General features: G+C 41.4%; 2 protein-coding genes across 4 annotated transcripts; both read left to right on the forward strand.

Moving 5' to 3' along the window:
• Positions 1-329: 329 nt before the first annotated feature.
• galns (galactosamine (N-acetyl)-6-sulfatase) lies at positions 330-18,914 on the forward strand. 3 transcript variants are annotated; one of them, XM_069697724.1, is made up of 14 exons: positions 330-466; positions 622-745; positions 1,249-1,323; positions 1,470-1,572; positions 2,228-2,371; positions 3,263-3,329; positions 4,322-4,449; positions 4,561-4,700; positions 4,811-4,914; positions 7,892-8,034; positions 8,752-8,854; positions 13,014-13,135; positions 17,039-17,156; positions 18,408-18,914. In XM_069697724.1, the coding sequence occupies exons 1-14, from the start codon at positions 359-361 to the stop codon at positions 18,492-18,494; spliced, it is 1,566 nt and encodes a 521-aa protein (XP_069553825.1). In that variant the 5' UTR covers positions 330-358; the 3' UTR covers positions 18,495-18,914. The 3 variants fall into 3 exon arrangements, with proteins under 3 accessions (XP_069553825.1, XP_069553826.1, XP_069553827.1); XM_069697725.1 differs by lacking the exons at positions 17,039-17,156; positions 18,408-18,914 and adding an exon at positions 14,982-17,030 and having other exon boundaries at positions 13,014-13,130; XM_069697726.1 differs by lacking the exons at positions 330-466; positions 1,249-1,323; positions 1,470-1,572 and having other exon boundaries at positions 666-745.
• Positions 18,915-19,012: 98 nt separating this feature from the next.
• Positions 19,013-21,033, forward strand: LOC138620485 (proteolipid protein 2). The gene is made up of 4 exons (XM_069697735.1): positions 19,013-19,451; positions 19,948-20,103; positions 20,245-20,340; positions 20,641-21,033. Exons 1-4 carry the CDS (start codon positions 19,362-19,364, stop codon positions 20,749-20,751), a joined length of 453 nt encoding a protein of 150 aa, XP_069553836.1. The 5' UTR covers positions 19,013-19,361; the 3' UTR covers positions 20,752-21,033.
• The last annotated feature ends 82 nt before the right edge of the window (positions 21,034-21,115 follow it).

A 21,115-nucleotide genomic window follows, 5' to 3' on the forward strand; every position in this document is an offset into this window, starting at 1 on the left:
ATAAAGTATGTTTCAACGAAATATCACTGATTAAAAATTATTTCCAACCGATTTAAAGTAAGTTTCGCACGTACAGCGTTTACCAGTAGTCCCTGATTGTATCACGGGTAAACAAAACATGCAGACGTACCATTTTTACAATTTGACGGTTTAACCTTAGTATAAAACGCGATCATATTTACATGTCAGTGAAAAACAAAGGCTAAAAATGAATTCATAATCTACATTTATTCAAGAAAACACTTAAGCGCTTGTCTCTCTATGCGCATGTGCTCCGCTGAAGGCGTGCACGAAGGCAGACAAACCACTTCCTCGAGGTTTATGTTCACATGACTCCAGCAGCTGATCAACGGGAGTGATGTTTGCTCAAAGTCTAACACTCCTTAATGCAATAATATGCTGCTCCTTGACAGAAACGCGTTCAAATGTTTCATCTCCAAACATTATCATCATGCTCATGGATGACGTAAGTTACTGTTTGTGTGTTAACTTGTAACCTTTGTTCATCACATTGAGCAGCGAAAGAGAGAATGCCTTAACTATACATTTCTTTGTGAAGCTGGTGGTATTAAACATATGTGCTTGCATGGTCTGGTTGATAAACTATCCTCTGCTCCTCAGATGGGTTGGGGGGACTTGGGGGTGTTTGGCCAGCCCTCCAGAGAGACCCCCAATCTGGATGCCATGGCAGCTCAGGGCATGCTCCTTCCAAACTTCTACACTGCCAACCCACTTTGTTCCCCATGTGAGTAAGCACAGAATAGGAAACAGAACCTAAGCCTGTAGTTCCTGTTTTTGCAACATATGGCCATCTCTATCTCTACCACACATGAATTGTTAAATAGAGGATATTGAATCTGCATGTCAAAACTGAGAGGAAAATTTGTCATCTTTAATGTACAGTATGTGACATTAGGTTAGGTTAGGTTAGGTTAGGTTAGGTAGTTACTTTATTAATCCCCGAGGGGAATTTTTTTTTCACTACAGCAGCATACAGGAAGCAATAGATAATAATAGGATAATAGAAAGCAATAAAATAGCAGTAAAAATATAAAATGCACAGTATATACAGTACAGTGTATATCTATATATATTATATACAAACAACCAAGAACACAGACAACAGTGTTATTGTTGTGTGATGGAATTATTGGTGGAAGAAGACTGGAGCACAATTCAGTGCATTTGTTTGTCAGTGATTTAGAGGAGCAACATAGCATTCCTATTGACATTTAATGTTGCCCACAGCTAGAGCTGCACTCCTCACTGGGAGGCTGCCTGTCAGAAATGGATTCTACACCACTAATGCCCACGCCAGAAACGGTACAGTCTCACTATGTCCTTACTGTGCACATCATTCAGCTGCAAATAATTTCTTGCAGGTGTCTCACTACTTTGTCTACAATGTGCAGCGTGCAATTAAGTCAAAGAAAGTTTTGTATATTTGATTTGGATCTTTTTTTTTGTAGCATACACACCTCAGGAGATAGTAGGAGGAATCTCCAAGGACGAGATTTTGTTACCCCAGATGTTGAAGACAAAGGGCTATGTCAGCAAGATAGTTGGCAAGTGGTGAGCTCTTTATCTTTCTCCACGTTTTTAGATGTTTCTCAAGTTTTCGAGGTTATGATCAGTACTGGAAGGAGTATTTAAATAATTTAACAACGTGGCAATACCACACCACAAAGATACAGGAGTATACATCATTTCTGCAGTGTACACTGGTGCTTGAAAGTTTGTGAACTCTGCATAAACATGACTTAAAACATCATCACATTTCAACACAAGTCCTAAAAGTACATAAAGAGAACCGAATTAACAACCGAGACACAAATATCATACTCTGTCATTTATTTATTAAAGGAACATTATTCAGTATTATATCTCTGTGAGTGGCAAACGTATTTAAACCTCATATGTCTCATTTGTTTAATTTAATTTCTGTTATTTATATTGAAATATGGAAAGAAAATCACAAACTTTGAAGCACCAATGTATTTCTTTATTTTTCAATGTGCTTTCCTACTCAGTGATTTGTTTAATTTCATTGTTCTATGACTATCAGCCAAAAATTAAAGTAAGCATGCTGTACTTGTAAAAATGGTGTGTATCAGGGCAAGTATACTGTATAGGTGACTTGTAAATTTAAACATCCTAAAACATCTGGGATGATCCCTTTGTCAGTTTAGTCCTATAGTATGTGAGTGCACTTTATTTGTCACTTCAGGCATCTGGGCCACAGACCACAGTACCTTCCTCTGGAGAAAGGTTTTGATGAATGGTTCGGTGCACCAAACTGTCACTTTGGTCCTCATAATAGCAGCATCCAACCCAACATCCCCGTCTACAACAACTCTGAGATGCTTGGCAGGTAGTATCACACACCAGCACTCAGATGTACGTAACAGCACACAGAAACAGCGGCTGAAAATCTATAAAAATCTTTTTTCCCCATGACTCTGAATAGTTTGGCTGTCTGCTCCTCTGGATGAGTTGAATGCCCCCCCCCCCCTTCTTCCTTTTCTGTACCAGCTGTGCTTGTGTATTCCATTTTCCGCCCATTTGTTTTCCCCAAAACAGCCATATGTGTATTCAGGGTCATTGGAACTGGCAGCCGGGCGTGTTTTTCGCTTAGCCGTGGGTTTAATCAGCACTGCATACCTGGGCCCTGGACAGACGCGCACACACACACACACACACACACACACACACACACACACACACACACACACACACACACACACACACACACACACACACACACACACACACACACACACACACACACACACACGCGCGCGCGCATAGGCACGTATAGACAGAGATACACACACGCCCTCAAGAGACGGCAGGTTGCATTAGCCGTGTACGAGGACACCTGGAGGAAGTGAAGCGTAAGAAAGAGATGCCTGTCACCGCTTCTCTGCTCGCCACGCCACGCTTCAGCAGCACCTCATAACAGTTCCCTCTGCTCAGCTTTGCTGAGACTCCCTAAATATGCCTTTCACCGAAATGTCCCGCAAACATAGTCAACAAGAGGGAAATTTACTTCTATTGTCTTAATGTTATTATCTGCAGTAGTTTCAGTCAATTTAGAGGCTGATTGAAAGCCCTAACGAGGCAGTAAGGTCACTGTGAAAGAACCATGTTACGCACTCGAACAGAAAAAAAGAAATGACTTGTAGCCTTTGCAGTTCTTTAGATGTGATTATGGCTAACTTATAGTGTAGCCAGTAAATCACGTTACTCTCTTATTTTTCAGATATTATGAGGAGTTTAAGATTGACAGAAAGACTGGAGAGTCAAACCTCACACAGATCTTCTTGATGGTAAGTTTAGGCTCTCCTCTTCTTTCTAAAGCTGCCTCTGTCTCAGATGATACGGAGCAGAGTGGATCAGGTACACCGCAGTTTGTTTCGCAAATTCTTTTCCAAAGCAATTAATAAAACATAATATAACGTTAATGTCCACCAGACTGGAAAAATTATCTTTAGTTCTCCAAAATATAAAGGCACAAAAACATAAATCATCTTTGACAAATTTAAAAAATGCAATTAAAGCCTACTTTGGGGTCTTTGATCATTACTGTGCTCTCACCCACTGTAGTCGTTTATTGACTTTTTCGCACTGATTATCTCTGTTGCCTACGTCAGTCCCTCCCATTCGCTTCTTAACAGGATCAAAAGCTGCATGCAGAGAGACACTGCATGCCTGATAGGTAGGATCAGTCAACACAAGAAGAGGAGGGACTGTCGAGCTTTCTGAAGCTTGTATTAATTATGTGTGAGGAGACTAGATTGTTTTCAGTGATGCAGTTTGTTTTTAACAAATCAGTTAAAAACTGATGCAGAAGATAAACTTTGAAATTTTGGTTTAATATCCAAAGTTATTACATTGTAAACCATATTTCCAAGTTGAAATATATTTATTTAACATATAACTAGTGAATGGTTTTCCCATGTTCTCATTACTCAGTTTTAATGTTGACATTTTTTGGTGGACTTCAGTAATCTCTCACAAAGAGGTTCACACTCAGTTTCCACTTAATGATTAATAGCTAACACCAATTCAGTCTTAAACAACTGTGCTGCAATAAATAAGCATCATAGCCTTCATGAAAGTGGGACTTATTGCACGACTGTCTGACTGCTTATGTTTTAGCTAGGTGTACAAAAACTGCTAACTCAAAACGTGGCTTGAATGAATATTTTGTATGCAAATTAGAAAGTTGTTGTTTACTTTTTACATCTTGACAGCAGCACTGTGAAATAAGTCAGTCTGTTGACATCTTGTGTAGTAACAGTTTCTCCCACCTCTACAGGAAGGTCTTGACTTCATACTACGTCAGACTAAGGCCCAGCAGCCCTTCTTCCTCTACTGGGCAGCCGATGCCACCCACTCTCCCGTCTATGCTTCCAAAAGCTTCCTAGGAAAGAGCCAACGAGGCCGGTACGTAATATACATCCATACTGACTCTTCTAATGAAGTCTATCACATGCATAAGATCATAAATTAATGCATTTCTGACCGGGACAATGATATGAACTGTAATTGCTGTAGTTATGGAGATGCAGTGATGGAGCTGGACTACAGCGTCGGTCAGATGTTGTCATGGCTACGAAGTCTGGGCATTGAAAATAATACATTTGTCTTCTTCACCTCGGACAACGGAGCAGCTCTAATGTCTGGCCCAAAGGAAGGTCCGCGCTAAGTTATTTGTGGATTTAGAGCTTTTTTGTATTAGTTTAACTCATTTTCTGTCCTGTACGTGTAATGTGCTTTATGGATTCATGTGTTTTTGATTCCTCAGCTGGCAGCAATGGGCCGTTCCTCTGTGGGAAGGAGACCACCTTTGAGGGGGGCATGAGGGAGCCTGCCATTGCCTGGTGGCCTGGACACATCAAAGAAGGCACAGTAAGAATACCTCACTCATGTGAAGCTTTTGCCAAATAAAGCCTCTAAAATATCTAAAGCGATCATTCACTGCAGTAAATCCCCAGCAAACTCTTCAGAGACTGTTGCTCCCTAATGTTGGGCTCATCAACATGTACCAGGAGCTGAAATGTTCTCTGAAAAGCTGCAGGCAGTGTAGAGTATTGTGAATCAGGTTGAGAGTAATGCAATAATTATTTCACTAATCCTGTCTTTTGAATGACTGTTGCTTTTTGTTTAATTTGTGTGTCATTTACCACTTTACATGTGCACACTCTGATCCATTGGCACAGTTACCAATTAATCATGACTATGTTTAACTTCTGTCAGGGGACTGAATTCCAGAAGCAGTAAATAAAAAAAAACAGTCTGATTTTGGCCACAAAGCGTGTGGGTGCTTTTTCCCTCTGTTTCCTCAAATATTTTTGGCTGGAATTAATGCCCCAACTCTCTTTTCTTTTTCTTTTTTTTGCCTCCCGTTCCCCAATTTAACCCCCCCACCCACACCGTGATCCCCTAAGCCTGTGCGTTCTGCAAATGACTTTTAATTGTATTAGGGGCAGCTGTGACACGGGGCTGTGACGCAGAGGGATGTTGTGGAGGAGCGAGCGGAGGCTGCAGTCTGCAGTAAGCCTTGCCCCTGGCTCATCTCACAGGGTTGTGCTGGGGCCTGATAGCACAGCAGAGTAGCGAGGGAGAGGGGGATTGGGAGCGTCTTAAGCGGCTAATCTGTTTGTGTGTTTGCTGAGGTTGGATTGAGCCGTAATGAGGACTTCAGTATCTGAATATGCCAGGCGCTCAGGATAAAGGAACGGGAGAGTGGGGGGGAGAGGGAAGAGGGGAAGGGGGAGGTGTGCAGGGGGTGCAGGAGAGGAAGCAAGGAAGACGTAAAAGAGGTGGCTGGTGTAGAAAAGAGAAAAGGAGGAACAGTGCTGAAGACGCAGGCGCTGCCACGCTGCCTGTAACGTTGTTGTGTTCGCAGGGCTTCGCTGCACCTCTACCGTGTTATAATTGACCAGCGTGTCTGCTGGTGCAAGGGTGCAGAACATGTTTGTGTTATATGCATAATTTTTTACATTTGATCAGTTCTTTGTATGACTGATAACTTTCTTGACCGTTGGAGGAGTGACACAGATATCAATATTATTACCATTAGTAATATTAGTACTCCACAGCTCTGGATTCATCACTTTGTTCTGGCTGGTAAGGTGGACAGACCTGACGCTGGGTTGCCCCCTCTAGTCCTCTGAGATCTGTTGATCCGTACATTGAAAAGTCTGTAAGCTCTTGGAGCAAAATTGTGGAGACAAATAATAGTCATGCAAGCTTTTGTTAAAAGGGGATTTCAGCAATTTAATTGTATTGACTGAACACAGATGCATCTTTTCAGATGAGGACACAAGTTTTAGGGAGGATTGGAAGTTGGTGATGGAAAGACTTGAGTGTGTATTTCTACATGTCATAAACACACAAAAAGGTCTTTATCTGTGGATGCATGTGAGTGATGAAACTTGAGTCTTCAGGCAGTTGTTGTCAATTAGTCAGTCACTCATTTAGGAGGATGGAGGGAGGTGTACTGGAATGAAGGAGGGCTGCCGGTCCGAAGCAGATGCAGATTCAGCATTCTCCCGGTGCCTGATGGGGATGGGGGTGGGAGGTGGGGTGTGGGGGGGCTTAATGGGAACAAAGATAGGGAGGTGGGTGGGCTGTCAGACCCACAACATTGTTGAGCACCACAATCCCTTTTGTTGGGTTATCAGGCAGCAGACACACAGGCAGAGTGGCAGAGACAGGGGTAGAAGCACTGCCTCCTCAGATAACCAGCATCACCGCTCACAACACTGAAAGAAATGAGAAAGAGAATGTGACATTAATAGAGAGTGATGAGTCAGACAAAAAAAGGGAAGAATGAAGGTTGATAAAAGAAAAAAGTTCAGTATAGACTGCAAAAGAGGGCAGAGCTAATAAAGGAAGGAAAGAAAAGATGGCAACTCAGGAGATAAATTTTGCTGTCAGACTTAAAGTTTGGGTTTTTGGTGGGGCAAGTTATTACTAACTAAATGTTAGTGTTGCTTCTCCTCTTGTCCTTTTCTCCTGTCTTCTTTAATGGTCTGTGTGAGGGAGACTTAAAAAAAAGAAAAACCAAGTAAAGGACTAAATCTGTTAGTGTTTGTGTGTGAGAGAGAGAAAGAGTGTCTGGATGTGCAGATAGATCATGGAATGCATTGCAGAGCCTTTTCTCTGGCTAGTTCTGTGGATACAGAAGAAAAGGGAATTCATTTCAGTGCTTAGGAGCTTGTGTGTGCGTCTGTATGTGTGCTTGCTGCCGATAGGAGCACAGCGGCACATGGTGGTGCAGCTGCAGAGCCCTGATAGTGCTATCTGATTGTGAGCGTGCCGTCTCCCTCTAAGGCTCGCTCAGGAGAGAATGGAACGGAAGATCAAGGATGACAGCGAAAAAATGGCATTTTATCTGAAAATAGTTCAAAGTTTATAAATAAAATAAAGCTTTTCACTGGGACTGGGAGAAGGAGATAAAACACCAGCTCGCTCCAGCTTCAGCCGCCTGCTTGCAAGGGCCTTGTCCTCTCCCTACTTCCTCTCCTCTTTTTCTTCGCTCCTCCTTTTCACTCCCCTTCCCCCCCAAAAAAAACAGAACTCGTTTAGAAGGAGGGGCATTTTGGAGTTTTTATAATAAACCTGTGTGCAGAGATTAGAGAGGAGACTGAAGAAATGCATCTCTACTCCTACATGTCTGCACACAACTACACATGCAAGCATCCTATCATGACTGTGCATTCCTATGTCAACCTCAGTTCACTCTCAATTTCAAGGAGTTTAGTTATCAGGTGATACATTTCTGAAGATGTACAGGAGACCAAAACACCAGTTCTAACACTAACTCGCAGGATTTGTGACGTGGCTTCTCTTACCAGTGGTTGTGTGTTTTAATTTGCAGGTGAGTTTCCAGCTGGCCAATGTCATGGACCTGTTCACCACCAGTCTGGCTCTGGCCAGCATCAGCCCCCCTGATGACCGAACACTGGATGGACTGGATCTCACACCAGTCTTTCTCAACCACTCCCACACACTCCAAAACAGGTGATTACACACCCCAGTTAGCTTGAGATTTGAGGTGTTTGTAAAGCTTTCGGGCCAAGATTCCCGTAATATTTCACACCACTTTTTATGTTCACAATTAAATCCCAGAGTGGGAGAGGGGTGTTCTTTTTGTCATGCAAGAAGTAAACAAGGTTGTCAGGTAGTTGTTTCACCATTGGAATATTTGGCAATGTGGACTGAATTATCTCAACAACTACTGGAAAGACGTTTATGGCTCCATGTGGATGAAGTGATTCATTCATTTTTTTTCTCTAACGCCATGATCAGGCTGACTTTTATGGTTTTGAGAGAATCTTCTTGACAAAAATGTGATGAATTATAATAAAACTTTGTACAGTCATTTCGCCATCAGGTTGAACTGTATCAACTTGTCCAATTCTTAGATCTATGACCAAATACCAGCAGAAAAAATGGCACTCCCAACAATCTCAGCAGTATAAGTGATTTATCTGGTTTTACTGTGTGCATCTGAGGAGAATTCAACATTTCTTATGATTTGAGTAAATTTTAGGGTGTTAAAAAGGTCAAACATCTTCCCGGAATAATGGGAAAACGTAAGAATGGATAGAAAGCAGTGACTCCTAAGTGTAAGAAAACCAAGAGAAAAGATATTGTCTTAAGTGTCCACTGTAGTGTAAATTCACCTGGAAAGAGACAAATCTGATATTTAATTCTCCCTCCTCTCACCTTCATCAGGCCAATATTCTACTACCGTGGTAATGAGCTGATGGCTGTGAGGCTTGGACAATACAAGGCACACTACTGGACCTGGAGCAACTCAGTGGAGGAGTTAAAAAAGGTAAGACTCCCTTTTAATACTTCAAATCTGCCCTGACAGTGCTTCCTCAGTTCTTGATTTTCACTGCCACATCCTCCTCCCTTTGTGTCTCTTAATCGTACTCAAACACACAAACACTGTGGCTGTTGTTGGTGTTATCTTGAAAATGGCTCATCAGTTGACTGCTGTGTACATCAGAGTGTAATGAATATTAATGAGGAGCCCCCACATCAGCGAACTTACATCATTCATCAGCCAGTTGACTTGTTTGTTCAAACCCCAGTGGAAATTTCCCCCTCCATTAATATATCCTCACTCCCTGCTTGTTCTTTTAGCATCATAAAGCTCGGCCATAATTATATGAACTCAGTGTGGATTAAATATATCAGGAGAAATGTGGAATGTGACACCTAAGAAGCAGAGAGTGGTTCTTTTCACTCCTCTCCTTCTCTCCTCGGTCCATAAAAACATGTCCTCCCTTCATGGCTATGCTTTTCCTGTGATCCAGTTTGTTTTATGCCCCATCGGTCGCTTAAATTGCTCTCTCCTTCAGGGCCGCTGAATCAATAGTAGCCTCCTTTATCAACTCATGTGAACTGAAGTGGAGCTTCACAAATAATGGCGGCTGATTGCCTGTGAGTTGCCTATCGATTGGTCTATGTGTGTGTGTGTGTGTGTGTGTGTGTGTGTGTGTGTACACGGCAGACTAAAAGAAAGGATGAGAAAACATGCACATACATGTTCGCTTGTCCATACAGGTGTGTGTGTGTGTGTGTGTGTGTGTGTGTGTGTGTGTGTGTGTGTGTGTGTGTGTGTGTGTGTGTGTGTGTGTGTGTGTGTGTGTGTGTGTGTGTGTGTGTGTGTGTGTGTGTGTGTGTGTGTGTGTGTGTGTGTGTGTGTGTGTGTCATTGAGCGACTCTTGAGTTCCTACGAGGGAAAGTTAAATCCCAGATGTGCTTTGTGTCATTGTGGTTGAATCTGGAAATTGTTGACATTTTGTCTTGTGTATCCTACATTTTTTATTTCATAAACATAAAAAATATAAACAAACTACTTCTGCACTGATTTTAAAATGGATGTTTTGGAACTTGGCTTTAAAAGAAAAATGTGTCAAGGTTCAAGTTTTGCTCTCTTTGGTAGGAATATGCTGGATTAATGACCATTCCTACTGTTTTATCCCCCCATATAATTATATTGACCCTAAAACTCAATGTAAATTGAAGATTAACCCGTGTTTTAGTAGAAATACACATTGAAATCTCTTCGCTGAAGTAAAACTCATGTTTTGCTGCCTTCTCCTCATCTTTGGTAATACGCTGAAATATAATTTGGCTTTCTTGGCCCGTGGTGAAAAATAAACAAGGGAAGATGTGTGTCTGTGAAGAAAAATGAAATTACAGGTTAATAGCTGCAAGACATATTGCTCTATCCTGGCTGTGTTCATGCAGCTCAGCCATGAGGAAAATGAGAAATTTCACAGGCTTAAATGGCTCTCATCAAACTCTCTTGAGGCTGCGTAGTGATGTTGATAATGTGAAATATAGTTTGTCGTGACTGTGGCTCCTTTGTATCTGGATTGCTGAGTAACCTATGCTAAAGAAGGAGCTCTCAAGGACTTTTTTTTTAACCTGGTTGAAGACTTCACAAAGTGATGAATGAAACCTGACAAGGAACTTGTTTCTGAGACGCCTGTTAGTCCTGAAGTGAATACTTAGGATCAGTTCTGTAGCAGAAATTGACAAGAAATAGACTCCGTCATCAATAGCTGCTGTACTGTACTCTTTGTCTCGACTTGTTACATTAACACACTTGTTTATGCTAAATACACCTAGTTCCCTGACCTAATAGCAACAGATAAGTACTTGCTCTTTAGATGTGTGCTGTAAAATATCCTCTAGAAGCAATCAGCTCTTGGCAAGTAGTTCACACTGATGCATGAAGTATTCAGAGTCTTTATTTAAAGGACCAGTGTGTAGAATTGAGTGTTATAGTGTTGTGTTAAATCACCTGAAATTATGAAATGTTTTTATTGCCTTGGAATGAGCACTTAATATCTACATGGAGCAGGTCCTCATGTGTGGAGCGCACCACACGGCACCATATTTCTACAGTAGCGCAAACCAAACTCCGGCTTTTTCAGGAGTTTCACAGCCTCTGTAGATTCTCCTACATGCTTAGAAACGGAGGAAAAAAGAAAGTTCTGCTACTTGTTTTGTGTTTATTTTTTAAACTGTTTTTGTAAAATATTGCATAACTTTACCTGTTTAGATTGTTGAAATTATTTGACGTCAAATATCATATAAATAGAATAGAGAATATATATTTAAAGAATATTTTAAACAGCTACAGTCTGGAAAAAGTGATCCTCCCGATTTATAGATTTCTTTTCCAAAATAGACAACAAATATTCTCTTTTCTAAAATCCGTCCTACCACCCCTGGATGGTGATCCTCCCGATTTATAGATTTCTTTTCCAAAATAGACAACAAATATTTTCTTTTCTAAAATCCGTCCTACCACCCCTGGATGCTTCTGCACCTTATCTTGTAATAACGACTGTTGTGCTCCAGTTTGAAAGCAGCCTTGTTGTATCCGTAGCGTTAATGCCATGCGAGATAGGCCGTTCTTTCTGTAATATCTTGGGTGCAAGAGACAGAGTCAGAGATATACGCAGCAGGCCTTTCTTGCTGCTCCTCTGGGATGAGTTTTTATTTTTTTTCATTCTTCTCTGCATTTCTAAGCTGTTAGCTTCAAAAGAGAGGACAAGTCTGGATCAGTGGAGGCTCTGCAGGGTGGAGGGGGAGGAGGGAGACCATCCTCACTCTTTTTCTCTCCTCTATATGTATTTTATGTTGCTCTGTTGAGTGATCTCAGAGGGGGGCAGCAACAGTGCCTTACAGATGAATGCTTTTTCAATATTAGTTGTGCTCATCAAAAAATGTGTGTGTGTGAGAGTGTGTGTGTGTGAGTGTGTGTGTGTGTGTGTGTGTGTGTGTGTGTGTGTGTGTGTGTGTGTGTGTGTGTGTGTGTGTGTGTGTGTGTGTGTGTGTGTGTGTTGAAGATAGGGGCACATCTCCAGGGGGTTCTGGAGGAGTGAGTGTGACTCAATCAGGCTGCGATCACTGCCAGCCTCCTGAGAATGGAGTCAGGGAGCAGGAGCGACGGCGTGGAGAGATGAAGAGGAGGCAGCAAAAGTCCTCTGTTGTGCAAGTGACATGAAACCCTCTGTGATGCAGCTGCATAAATAACACAACAGCTTGGACGACAATATGCATATAGACCATACTACAATGAGTTTAAGCATTCAACTCATGGTAGCAGGTGTCTGGAAGCCTAAATCTAAACACTCAGCTCTCTTCATCAGAGTTCAGAGCAGTCTTTTAAAAATTTGTACACACAGAAAAATCTTTGTTTCCATGCATTTCAACTAAAACATCTAAAATAATCAAATAAAGACAACTGAAAACTGCAAAAATGCAAAAGCATACAAGCAAAAACAGGAAGTTAGAAGTAGTTATGAAGAAGAAGTAGGAAGTTTGATGTAAGAATGTTTTTTTTCTTCATTATTTTTGTTCTTTTTTTGTTCTGCAAAAAGAGTAAGAGCAACTCCATTTCCTTCCTTACCTGTGGGACTGACCTCAAATATTGTGTTGCTCTATAAAGAAAGGCTGACCTTCATGTTTAATTTATGAAAGTTTTGTAGCCAAAACAGGGCCGCTCTGCTCTTTCCTGTCATAGATTAGTCTTATACCAGAATATGTAGAGAAGGCAGTGACCTGGAACTGGCACAGGTTTCTGGCTGAGTGGTGGTCTGTGTTTTAAGAACAGACACTGCAGCAGGTACGTGAAGTGACATCAGATAGTTCAGAAACACGTAGAGAAGAAAAAACGTCTCTGATCTCCAGGGTTCATCCATTTCTGCTCATAAGTCTTTTTTTTTCCATTTCCCATTTCTTTTGATAAATCTATAGATGTTTCTGTTAAAACCCTGTACGGGAGTCATCTTCATGCATGTTCCAAGTTGGATTCTTGTACATTCAATTGAGGCAAAATCCTTAACTTTCAACCAAGTCTACGTTGAGGTCTCCTAACTGATCACTGGATTAGAAGAGTGCTTATGTAACAAACATTTATCACATGTTTTAGTTAAAAATTTCTTTTTGTGTGTCTTCTTTTACAGGGCATAAACTTCTGTCCTGGACAGGAGGTACTGGGTGTGACTACTCATGATCAGAAAGAGCACACTCTGCAGCCAATCATTTTCCACCTGGGGCGGGATCCTGGAGAAAGGTTCCCACTCAGGTTAGTTGCCGTGAAAGTTCAAACCTGCTTACGACTGATTTTCAGGTGGGGACAGAGGACAAGAGAGGAACAGGAGTGAACTAGAGGCAAGACGAGAAATGCAGGAAAATAAAGAAGAACGGGATGAGAATAGGAAGGTTGTTTGCCTGTAGCATCAAATGTGTGTAAGATCAATTCTGATTCAGTGGCATGAAAAATAAGGTGGCGGATTGATCCACTCAGCCAGAGTGCGCCTGATTACACCCTTCTCTTTGTGATTGCAAACAGCTCCATAAAGATCACTATCTGGCCCTCAACCCTCCGGTGCACCGCTGCAGGTTAAAATTGCAAGATAGATTGTTCAGGCCTAAATTGAGAGCGAGTGCTGTTTAATGTGTTTTGTGTGTCTCGACTTCAGCCCCAAGGAGAGTTAAGAATTGCTTAGAGGAGAGTGACGCCAGAGGACTCAAATAGCCAAGGTTGAATTAAGACTAAGGGTGCAAAGATAGATGAGCATAGTCTTTTATGGGGTACTGTCAATGCAAAGGGGGACAAAATGGCACAGACAAACACTGTGACTAATACATTAAGATAATCTGAAAACGCTTTGATGAGGCAGTATTCCTTTTATGGGCTTTGGCTCCCTCCTGGCACAAAACCACCTAGACTGACCTTTCTTTTCTGCCTTCTGCAGCGCTGCCTCTCATAATTTGCCCTGGCCTCACCTCCTCCTTTGCCTCCTGCTCGAAGTCCTTTCAGTTCTGGAGCAAGATTGGATGATAAAACATTAATGTTGTTTTTCGTTTGCCCACCTTTTAGCCTTGCTATTCACTTGGAAGAATAAAAAAAAAAAAAAAAGAAGCAAAAACCAATCAATATGCAGCCATGTGTTGAGTGCTGGATGTGTACACACAGGCACACAAACCAAAACTGCACACTTTTACTTGTGTAGAGAGGGGTCAGGGAGTTCGTCTCCAAGGTCACCTACCTACATCCAGCTGTATGACCTCTTCACTGTTCATGCGCTCTTCTTCATCGATCCATTCAAACCTGCACTTCTAAATCATCTTCGTCTCCAAACTGTCATCTTACTTTTCCCCCGGTACACCTCCACTGTGCACTTACTGTTCTTCATCTCAGCTCACTCCTCCCCACTCAGCTGCTGTCCCTCTGCATCCACTGGGACTGTTCTCTCCTCCATCCTAGTTAAACGTGTGTGTGTGTGTGTGTGTGTGTGTGTGTGTGTGTGTGTGTGTGTGTGTGTGTGTGTGTGTGTGTGTGTGTGTGTGTGTGTGTGTGTGTGTGTGTGTGTGTGTGTGTGTGTGTGTGTGTGTGTACACATGTGTGTGTGTGTGTGTTTTGTCCGTGTGCTCTTAGGTCCCCCAGCTGGACTGGCTGCCTGGCCATCATTAATCTCTGTCGGCACCTAAAGAGCCACTTAAGATGATGTAGGGCCTGTCTGCACACATACCTTCACTACTGTCGCAGGCTGTGATATAGCGAAGAGCACACGTATACAATCCCGGGTCCAGCACAGGAAAACAGTGGATAATAAAATTATGCAATCTGGCAGCGAATATTTGTGAAGTTTTAGTTTCTCGTTGTTTTTCTTGTAACTGATGGCTACAAACAGAAGCCTTGCTACCTTTGTTGAAAATAGATGTTATTGGTAAAGCAGAGCTAGAGGATGACGAGCTCTGTGTTGGTGGTCCAGCTGTCCAAGAGGAAACACAGACCCAACCAGATCTTGGTGAGGTCGGAGCTACACCGGACTCATCCAGAGCCTTTTTCCTGCCTTCTGCTTCACTCTCCGTCTCTGCGACCCAATGCCCTGAAATTAACACATCCCTCTCTCTCACCAACCTACCTCAGCTCACGTCCCAAGAGCCCCTGGTCATCCACTGTCCCGGCCCGAACACTTCAGGCAGCCCCGCACACTCTGGCCTCATCTGCTGCCTGCCACCAAGCTCCTGTGTCCCCAATCAATAGTCCTCACTGAAGTGCTCAATTTCCACCGGGGTGGAGAAGATGGTGAAGAGGAGGGGCAGGCAGGACAGATGTATTTGATTGTCTCCTCAATTCCCCAACCTTCTGCCAGTGTGTGTGGTTGTGTGTGGTTGTGTGTGGTTGTGTGGTTGTGTGGGTGTGTGTGTGTGTGTGTCTTACGTGTATGTGTTCCTACAATAGTGTTATGAATCAGTAATCAGAGTGGTGACACACCTGAGCAATGCCCCCATCCCCCTTGGGTGCCATACATTATAAATCAAAAGACTCAATTTGCATACAGCCTGCTTATTATTCCAGATTTTGCCTCTACACTAGTGAGCTAAGGGTTATAATCATGATAATGAGCTGTGCTGACTGTGGGCTTTTCATTATTTGTTTGCAGAGGGGGCATAAACAAATGATATTATTAGTTTTTGATTTAGGGGTCCGCGCTGTAAGATTTTCAGTGCATAGACAAAACAATAGAAAACTTTGTGTCTCATGCAACTTTCTCTGTACATAGCATGCTTTGCTTGCACACTTGTGTTGAAAAATTTAATACTTATAGCCGCCTGATAAATCTCCCTTACATTTACTTCTATTAAGCTGCTTCATCAGTTATCACAAAATGAATCGCAACAATCAGTGGCGGGACACAGATAGGAGGGGAAAGAAATATCCCCTCACTGATCGAGATCGGGGCGAAAGAGAATTTGCGATTTTAGATAGCTGAAGCAATTTAATCTGAATGTCTGGTTCGAAACCAAGGGAAGTAAGCTGTTTTTTTTTTCCCCCATCAGTTAAAGTCATAATGCATAGATAGTCAGCTTATGACAAATGTGGCACGCAAGAGAGAGAATAATTGCAGTCAGCACACTACCAGTCAAGTAATTGTAGGGGAAAGTAAAGAGTCAGTATCAAGGAAAGGAGCAGGTGCTGGCTGATGGAGGAAGCCTTGCTGCCCGGTGGGAGATCTAAGAGGGAGGGTAGGTGTGAGCTGGACAGGGCCCGGGGTTATTACTCTAATTGACACTTCACCTCACACACATGCACATGTTCCCTGGGGGCCAATCAGGGGGCTGGGTTTGCAGTGGAGGGAGGATGGAAGGCTGGCACAGGTGCTGCCGGCGAGTGTATCACGGGTGTAATTGCACTGCTGATATTTGTCTATCCCTGTGTCACGCCACCAGACGCCCACTTCCCCCAACACACACACACACACACACACACACACACACACACACACACACACACACACACACACACACACACACACACACACACACACACACACACACACACACACACACACACACACACACACACACACACACACACACACAGCCCATTAACCCTACAGGTCCTATTGACAGTAGCGTTCCTTTGAAAGCCTTCAGGGCCCCTGTGTTTTACACTCTGAATATAATAATGCACAGAGGTGCTCTGGCTCACTGGTGTCCAACAGCAGTAATTGAGAGACAGGGGATGTGATGAGGGTTACATAGTTCACCCTGCTGAGTGTGCTTTCCCAAAGGGTGCCTGAGTGGACAGCCCGTGTGTGTTTATGTGTTCATGTTTCCGTTCTTGTTCTTGAAAGCTACAGCATGTCCTCACTAATATAATGAGTAAAGATGTTCAGCCACAGTCGTGTGTCATCACTAGATACATGTATGGAAAGCATTCACTGCAGCACTCCCTGACAAAAGGGCAAAAACATAGGAATTATCTTCAGTGTGTGTGTTTGGCTTTTAAAGTTACAATAAAACAAATGAAACAGTTGCAAAATGAAACAGCTTTTAGTCAAACAAAGCAAGACATCTGGTGATGTCAACTGAGGTTATAGGGACATTTATTTTTTGACATGTTCATCGACTAAAATATGAATCAACTTTGTCAGATGACGCCTTACTGACCATGGTTACTGTATTGTGTTTGCAGTGTCTTGACTAAAGAGTACCAGGATGTTCTGAGCAGGATTTCTCCGGTTGTGGAGCTGCATAAGAAAACTCTGGTGCCCGGTCTTCCCCAGCTCAACGTGTGTGACATCGCAGTGATGGTGAGATTCACATAACATAAATGAGTATATCTTCTACTTCCGTGTTTAACTTCATTCATGATATTGTAGAATACATCAGTTTTGTTGTGTAAGTATAGGATTTGCTGTACAATACCAGCTAACACCAGTACATCCAGAGGAAGAGGAACAAAAACGAGGTGCAGTTTTTACAGAAGATAACTGTGTTTTTTGGGTCAGTCGCCCCTCAAAATCTGACAGGTAGATGTAAATAAGCGTTTGTAGCTTATCTCTATAAGATCTGTATAACAGATAATTGAATACATAAGGGAAATTGATAAAGCCTTTCTAAAACAATGGAAAATCAGTCAAAGTCTCTGAATATAGAAGGTAGAATAGAGACGATCGACACCCCCCTCTCCAGCAGATTTAGCTTTTATTTTCTTGTTTACTAACATGCTTCACAACGTGTTTCATATTTGCTGGAATCATCACTTGGATCTGCACGTTTTCTCAGTGTTTTCCTGTTTCAGTGTTTCTGTGAAAAAAAAATCTATTGCAGAATTATTTAAGGCAGCAGAAGTGAGCTGAGGCTTTGTCTCCCACAGCACCAAAGACTCTGTTTAAGGCTTTCCTATATTTATTTGTGTGACAACCCTGCCCCCTTGTGGTCAACAAAGTAAACACAAGCTTAAGGAGGGTTAAACTGAATCCTTAATATGCAATGCCTTTAACTTTGTGTTTGTTTTGTGTCATGCTAACATGGATCTATTAGATTTTTCTATCTTGCATCTTGATGAAGCCATTATCTGTCCGTAACATTGTTACAAAGATATTTGGGGTGTTTTTAAGTTGTTGTTTGATAAAATCACCACTGCATGATGAACTGATTAGAATTGAATACATTCTGATAAGTATGATATAATTACATCAGAATGTAATCCACATTTGAAAAATAAATCTTTAACATGCACCTCTTAAATATTGTTTCAAAAGAATAAACCCTTTTCAGTGATACATCTTCTACATGATGGGATAATGTTTATTTAATGACAGAGGATGCAGAAAGTCAAAGGAAAAGACTCAGATAAGAGCCAAACATAGCGGATATAAAGGATACAGGACAGGAATGTATTCCCTTCATGGCATATAGGACAGAACACAGAAATGATCTGGGGTTGTCACAACACTGACAAACAGCTAAACTTATATTAAAAAGTATTACATCTTCCTGTAAATGTACAATATCTTTGATATTCTTCAACTAACTGTGATATTCCCTCTCATTTCCAGAACTGGGCCCCTGCTGGTTGTGAGAAGTTAGGAAAGTGTCTAAAAGTGCCAAAGTCTGAACCCTGGAAGTGTGACTGGCCACACTGAGAGCACAAGTGCAACCAGACAACAAAATGAGGAAACAAAACCTGAAGATGTGCCTTTACTACACAACAGCAAAAAACTTATTTTAAAAGAATGTATTTTTAAAAACTCTTCTTTATGTCAAGCGTTGAAGAGAATAACGTGGGATCAATCTAAGGGAATTATGTTAACTTAACAACATAACAGAATTATGCAAACAGCCTTTAAAGCTGTGTGTTAATTGAGACAATACCAGTTCTACCTGCAGTGGACAAATACTGCATCAAGACTCATGACTCATCTTAAAGTCGTAGAGCATTCAGGGAGATGTATTTATACTGATCGGGCCTAAAATGTAAAATACAAAAGTTGCATTGTTGGATTCATTTTGTATCTTTTACACACACTTGCAGATGCAATTATACTGCAAAAAATGTTTTTTTTTTAAATAAAACCTTTATTATGTTGTATGAAGACTGTGTTGGGAACTTTTGTAAATACAGTTAATATGTATGCATGTACAGTACTGTTTGTACTGCATGTACTGTGCATACAGTAGAGCTGCATACATTATGTGCTCACAAGGTAAAATATGTATTTGAATTACAAATGTATTTTTCTGCTTTTTTGGCTAAAACTACCAGACCTGTAATCTCAGATTTCAATGGTAAAAAATGTTGTCGTTACGCAGGTTTCTGTTCTGTGTATGTTCTCATGTAAAGGTCACAGCATGCTTATTTATTTATATATTTGTAGCTTTTTTTTGAGAAGAAGTGCCAACCAGCTGCCGTTGTGAAGATATACACATATTCTGTTTCCCATACAGCTCAGGAAATTGCATGTTTCAGGAAGTAGAATGAGTGAACTGTCTTTTGCAAGTGAAATCGCATCATGTCATCAAATCTCGATGAAAAAACAACTATGGAAGTGGACACTGCTTTTCTCAGATCAAAGAGAGGAATTGTGAAAGTAGCGGAGATGGTGAGATATTTACTTATGATCATGCTAAAGTTGCACATTTTGTTGCAGGTACTCTGAAACCGCTGTAATGTTCTGGCTAAGTCGTGTATACATCAGAAAGAGGAACAGAAACGGTACATGATGGAATAAAGAATTGTCATAAGTTTGCTTTATAATTCAGTAAACCGAGTTGTTACAACCAGTTGTTTGATAGCAGTGATCCACAGTAATAACAGCATTTTAGAGGCTAAAGCAGCGACTCAGTTTATTTAAAGTGTAAAACACAGAGATGATGAAAACACCCAGTTCCTCTTTTTTTCTACATAAACTGGAATGTGCAACATGTTCCCTGAAGTAAGGCAGTGAGTGAGTCAGAAGAACTGATGTGCAGCCTGTGTTGTAAAAAGCTCACTGCACGGTTCAATAATAAGCTCACATTTAAAATGTTTTAAGATTTTAGAATCAAAATATTGTACTTACAGTTTTTCTGTGTGTTGTGTCTCCCTTTTGGCTTCAGGTGACTCTGTTTGTGGCATTTGTGTGTTTTGCTGTTGGATCCATACCAAGGTATATTGCAGCCACAGTGTTGGAGTTTGTGATCATTTCACTTCTGCTGCTGCTTTACCTGTTTAAACTTAACAAGAAGCTGACTTTCTTCTTTTGGCCTCTCATTGTGAGTGATGTTTTACAGCACCGCACAACACCATAATATCTTTCAATATTTATACTATAGCCTTGTGAGTAAAGAAAAAGAAACCCTCATGTTGCATTTTTAAGACTCTTGTTCTGAAGTCTTCTCTGTTTTTCTCTATAGGATGTTTTCAATTCGATCTTTGCAGCAGTCTACTTCATCGTCTTGAGTGTGATAGCTGTGTCGACATACAATGTCACAGGCACACTGGCTGGAGGGGTGAGAACTATTTCTTTAATCTACAATTTCAATCTCTTTTGTGTAGACCAGTTTGGATATGACCATTTTAGTTTCACCCCTGTACACACTCATTAACATTATTTCATTAAACTCATTTCCTGGAGACTGAACCTAAACCTAAACTTTTGGTCACTTTATAAAAACACAAATGGACACACACACACACACACACACACACACACACACACACACACACACACACACACACATACACGCATGCACGTGACATGTAGAGTAACATGTAGACCTTATTCTGATTTGTACTCTCTATATTTACAGATAGTGTGTTTCCTGTCGGTTGGGCTGCTGTGTGTGGACAGCTACACAGTGTTCAAGAACATCACATTCAACAAGCCACGAATTGAAAACCACAATCAAGTCAAAGAATGAATAAATTAAGTAGAGTAAGTTAATTAATGCAGCATGTGAGCATTAACAAACAACAAAACCCACCACTGTTCACCTATAGATGTTAGTGTGTCTGTAAACTGTAGTCTGTACTGTGCTATGTGTTAAAATTTGTTTCTGTTTCTGCATATTTAAGAATCCAGTTTTAATTCGAGTTCATGCTGCCACGTGTATTGGTGAAATACGTTTTAGGCTATTTATTTGAATTGTCATAAAACGTTTTGAAATATATATATATAAATAAAGATTTTCTTTGCCCTGTGACATCATGAGTTGCATATTTCCACTGAGGGGCTCAGGACTGTGTTGCATGCAGCTGAGGGCATCACATTTCACATCTGCAGAA

Source organism: Brachyistius frenatus, unplaced genomic scaffold, assembly GCF_029030835.1.
Source record: "Brachyistius frenatus isolate BFR_SWC_R1_liver_20210118 unplaced genomic scaffold, ASM2903083v1 Contig_24, whole genome shotgun sequence".
NCBI lineage: Eukaryota > Metazoa > Chordata > Actinopteri > Embiotocidae > Brachyistius > Brachyistius frenatus.

Bases quoted from the DNA above. Each gene is read 5' to 3' on its own strand.
- galns (XM_069697724.1), top strand. From the start codon at position 359: ATGTTTGCTCAAAGTCTAACACTCCTTAATGCAATAATATGCTGCTCC. The intron at 4,450-4,560 runs GTACGTAATATA...TAATTGCTGTAG, and splicing joins GGAAAGAGCCAACGAGGCCG to TTATGGAGATGCAGTGATGG. The intron at 8,855-13,013 runs GTAAGACTCCCT...CTTCTTTTACAG, and splicing joins CAGTGGAGGAGTTAAAAAAG to GGCATAAACTTCTGTCCTGG.
- LOC138620485 (XM_069697735.1), top strand. From the start codon at position 19,362: ATGTCATCAAATCTCGATGAAAAAACAACTATGGAAGTGGACACTGCT. The intron at 19,452-19,947 runs GTGAGATATTTA...TTTTGGCTTCAG, and splicing joins TTGTGAAAGTAGCGGAGATG to GTGACTCTGTTTGTGGCATT. The intron at 20,104-20,244 runs GTGAGTGATGTT...TTTTCTCTATAG, and splicing joins TCTTCTTTTGGCCTCTCATT to GATGTTTTCAATTCGATCTT.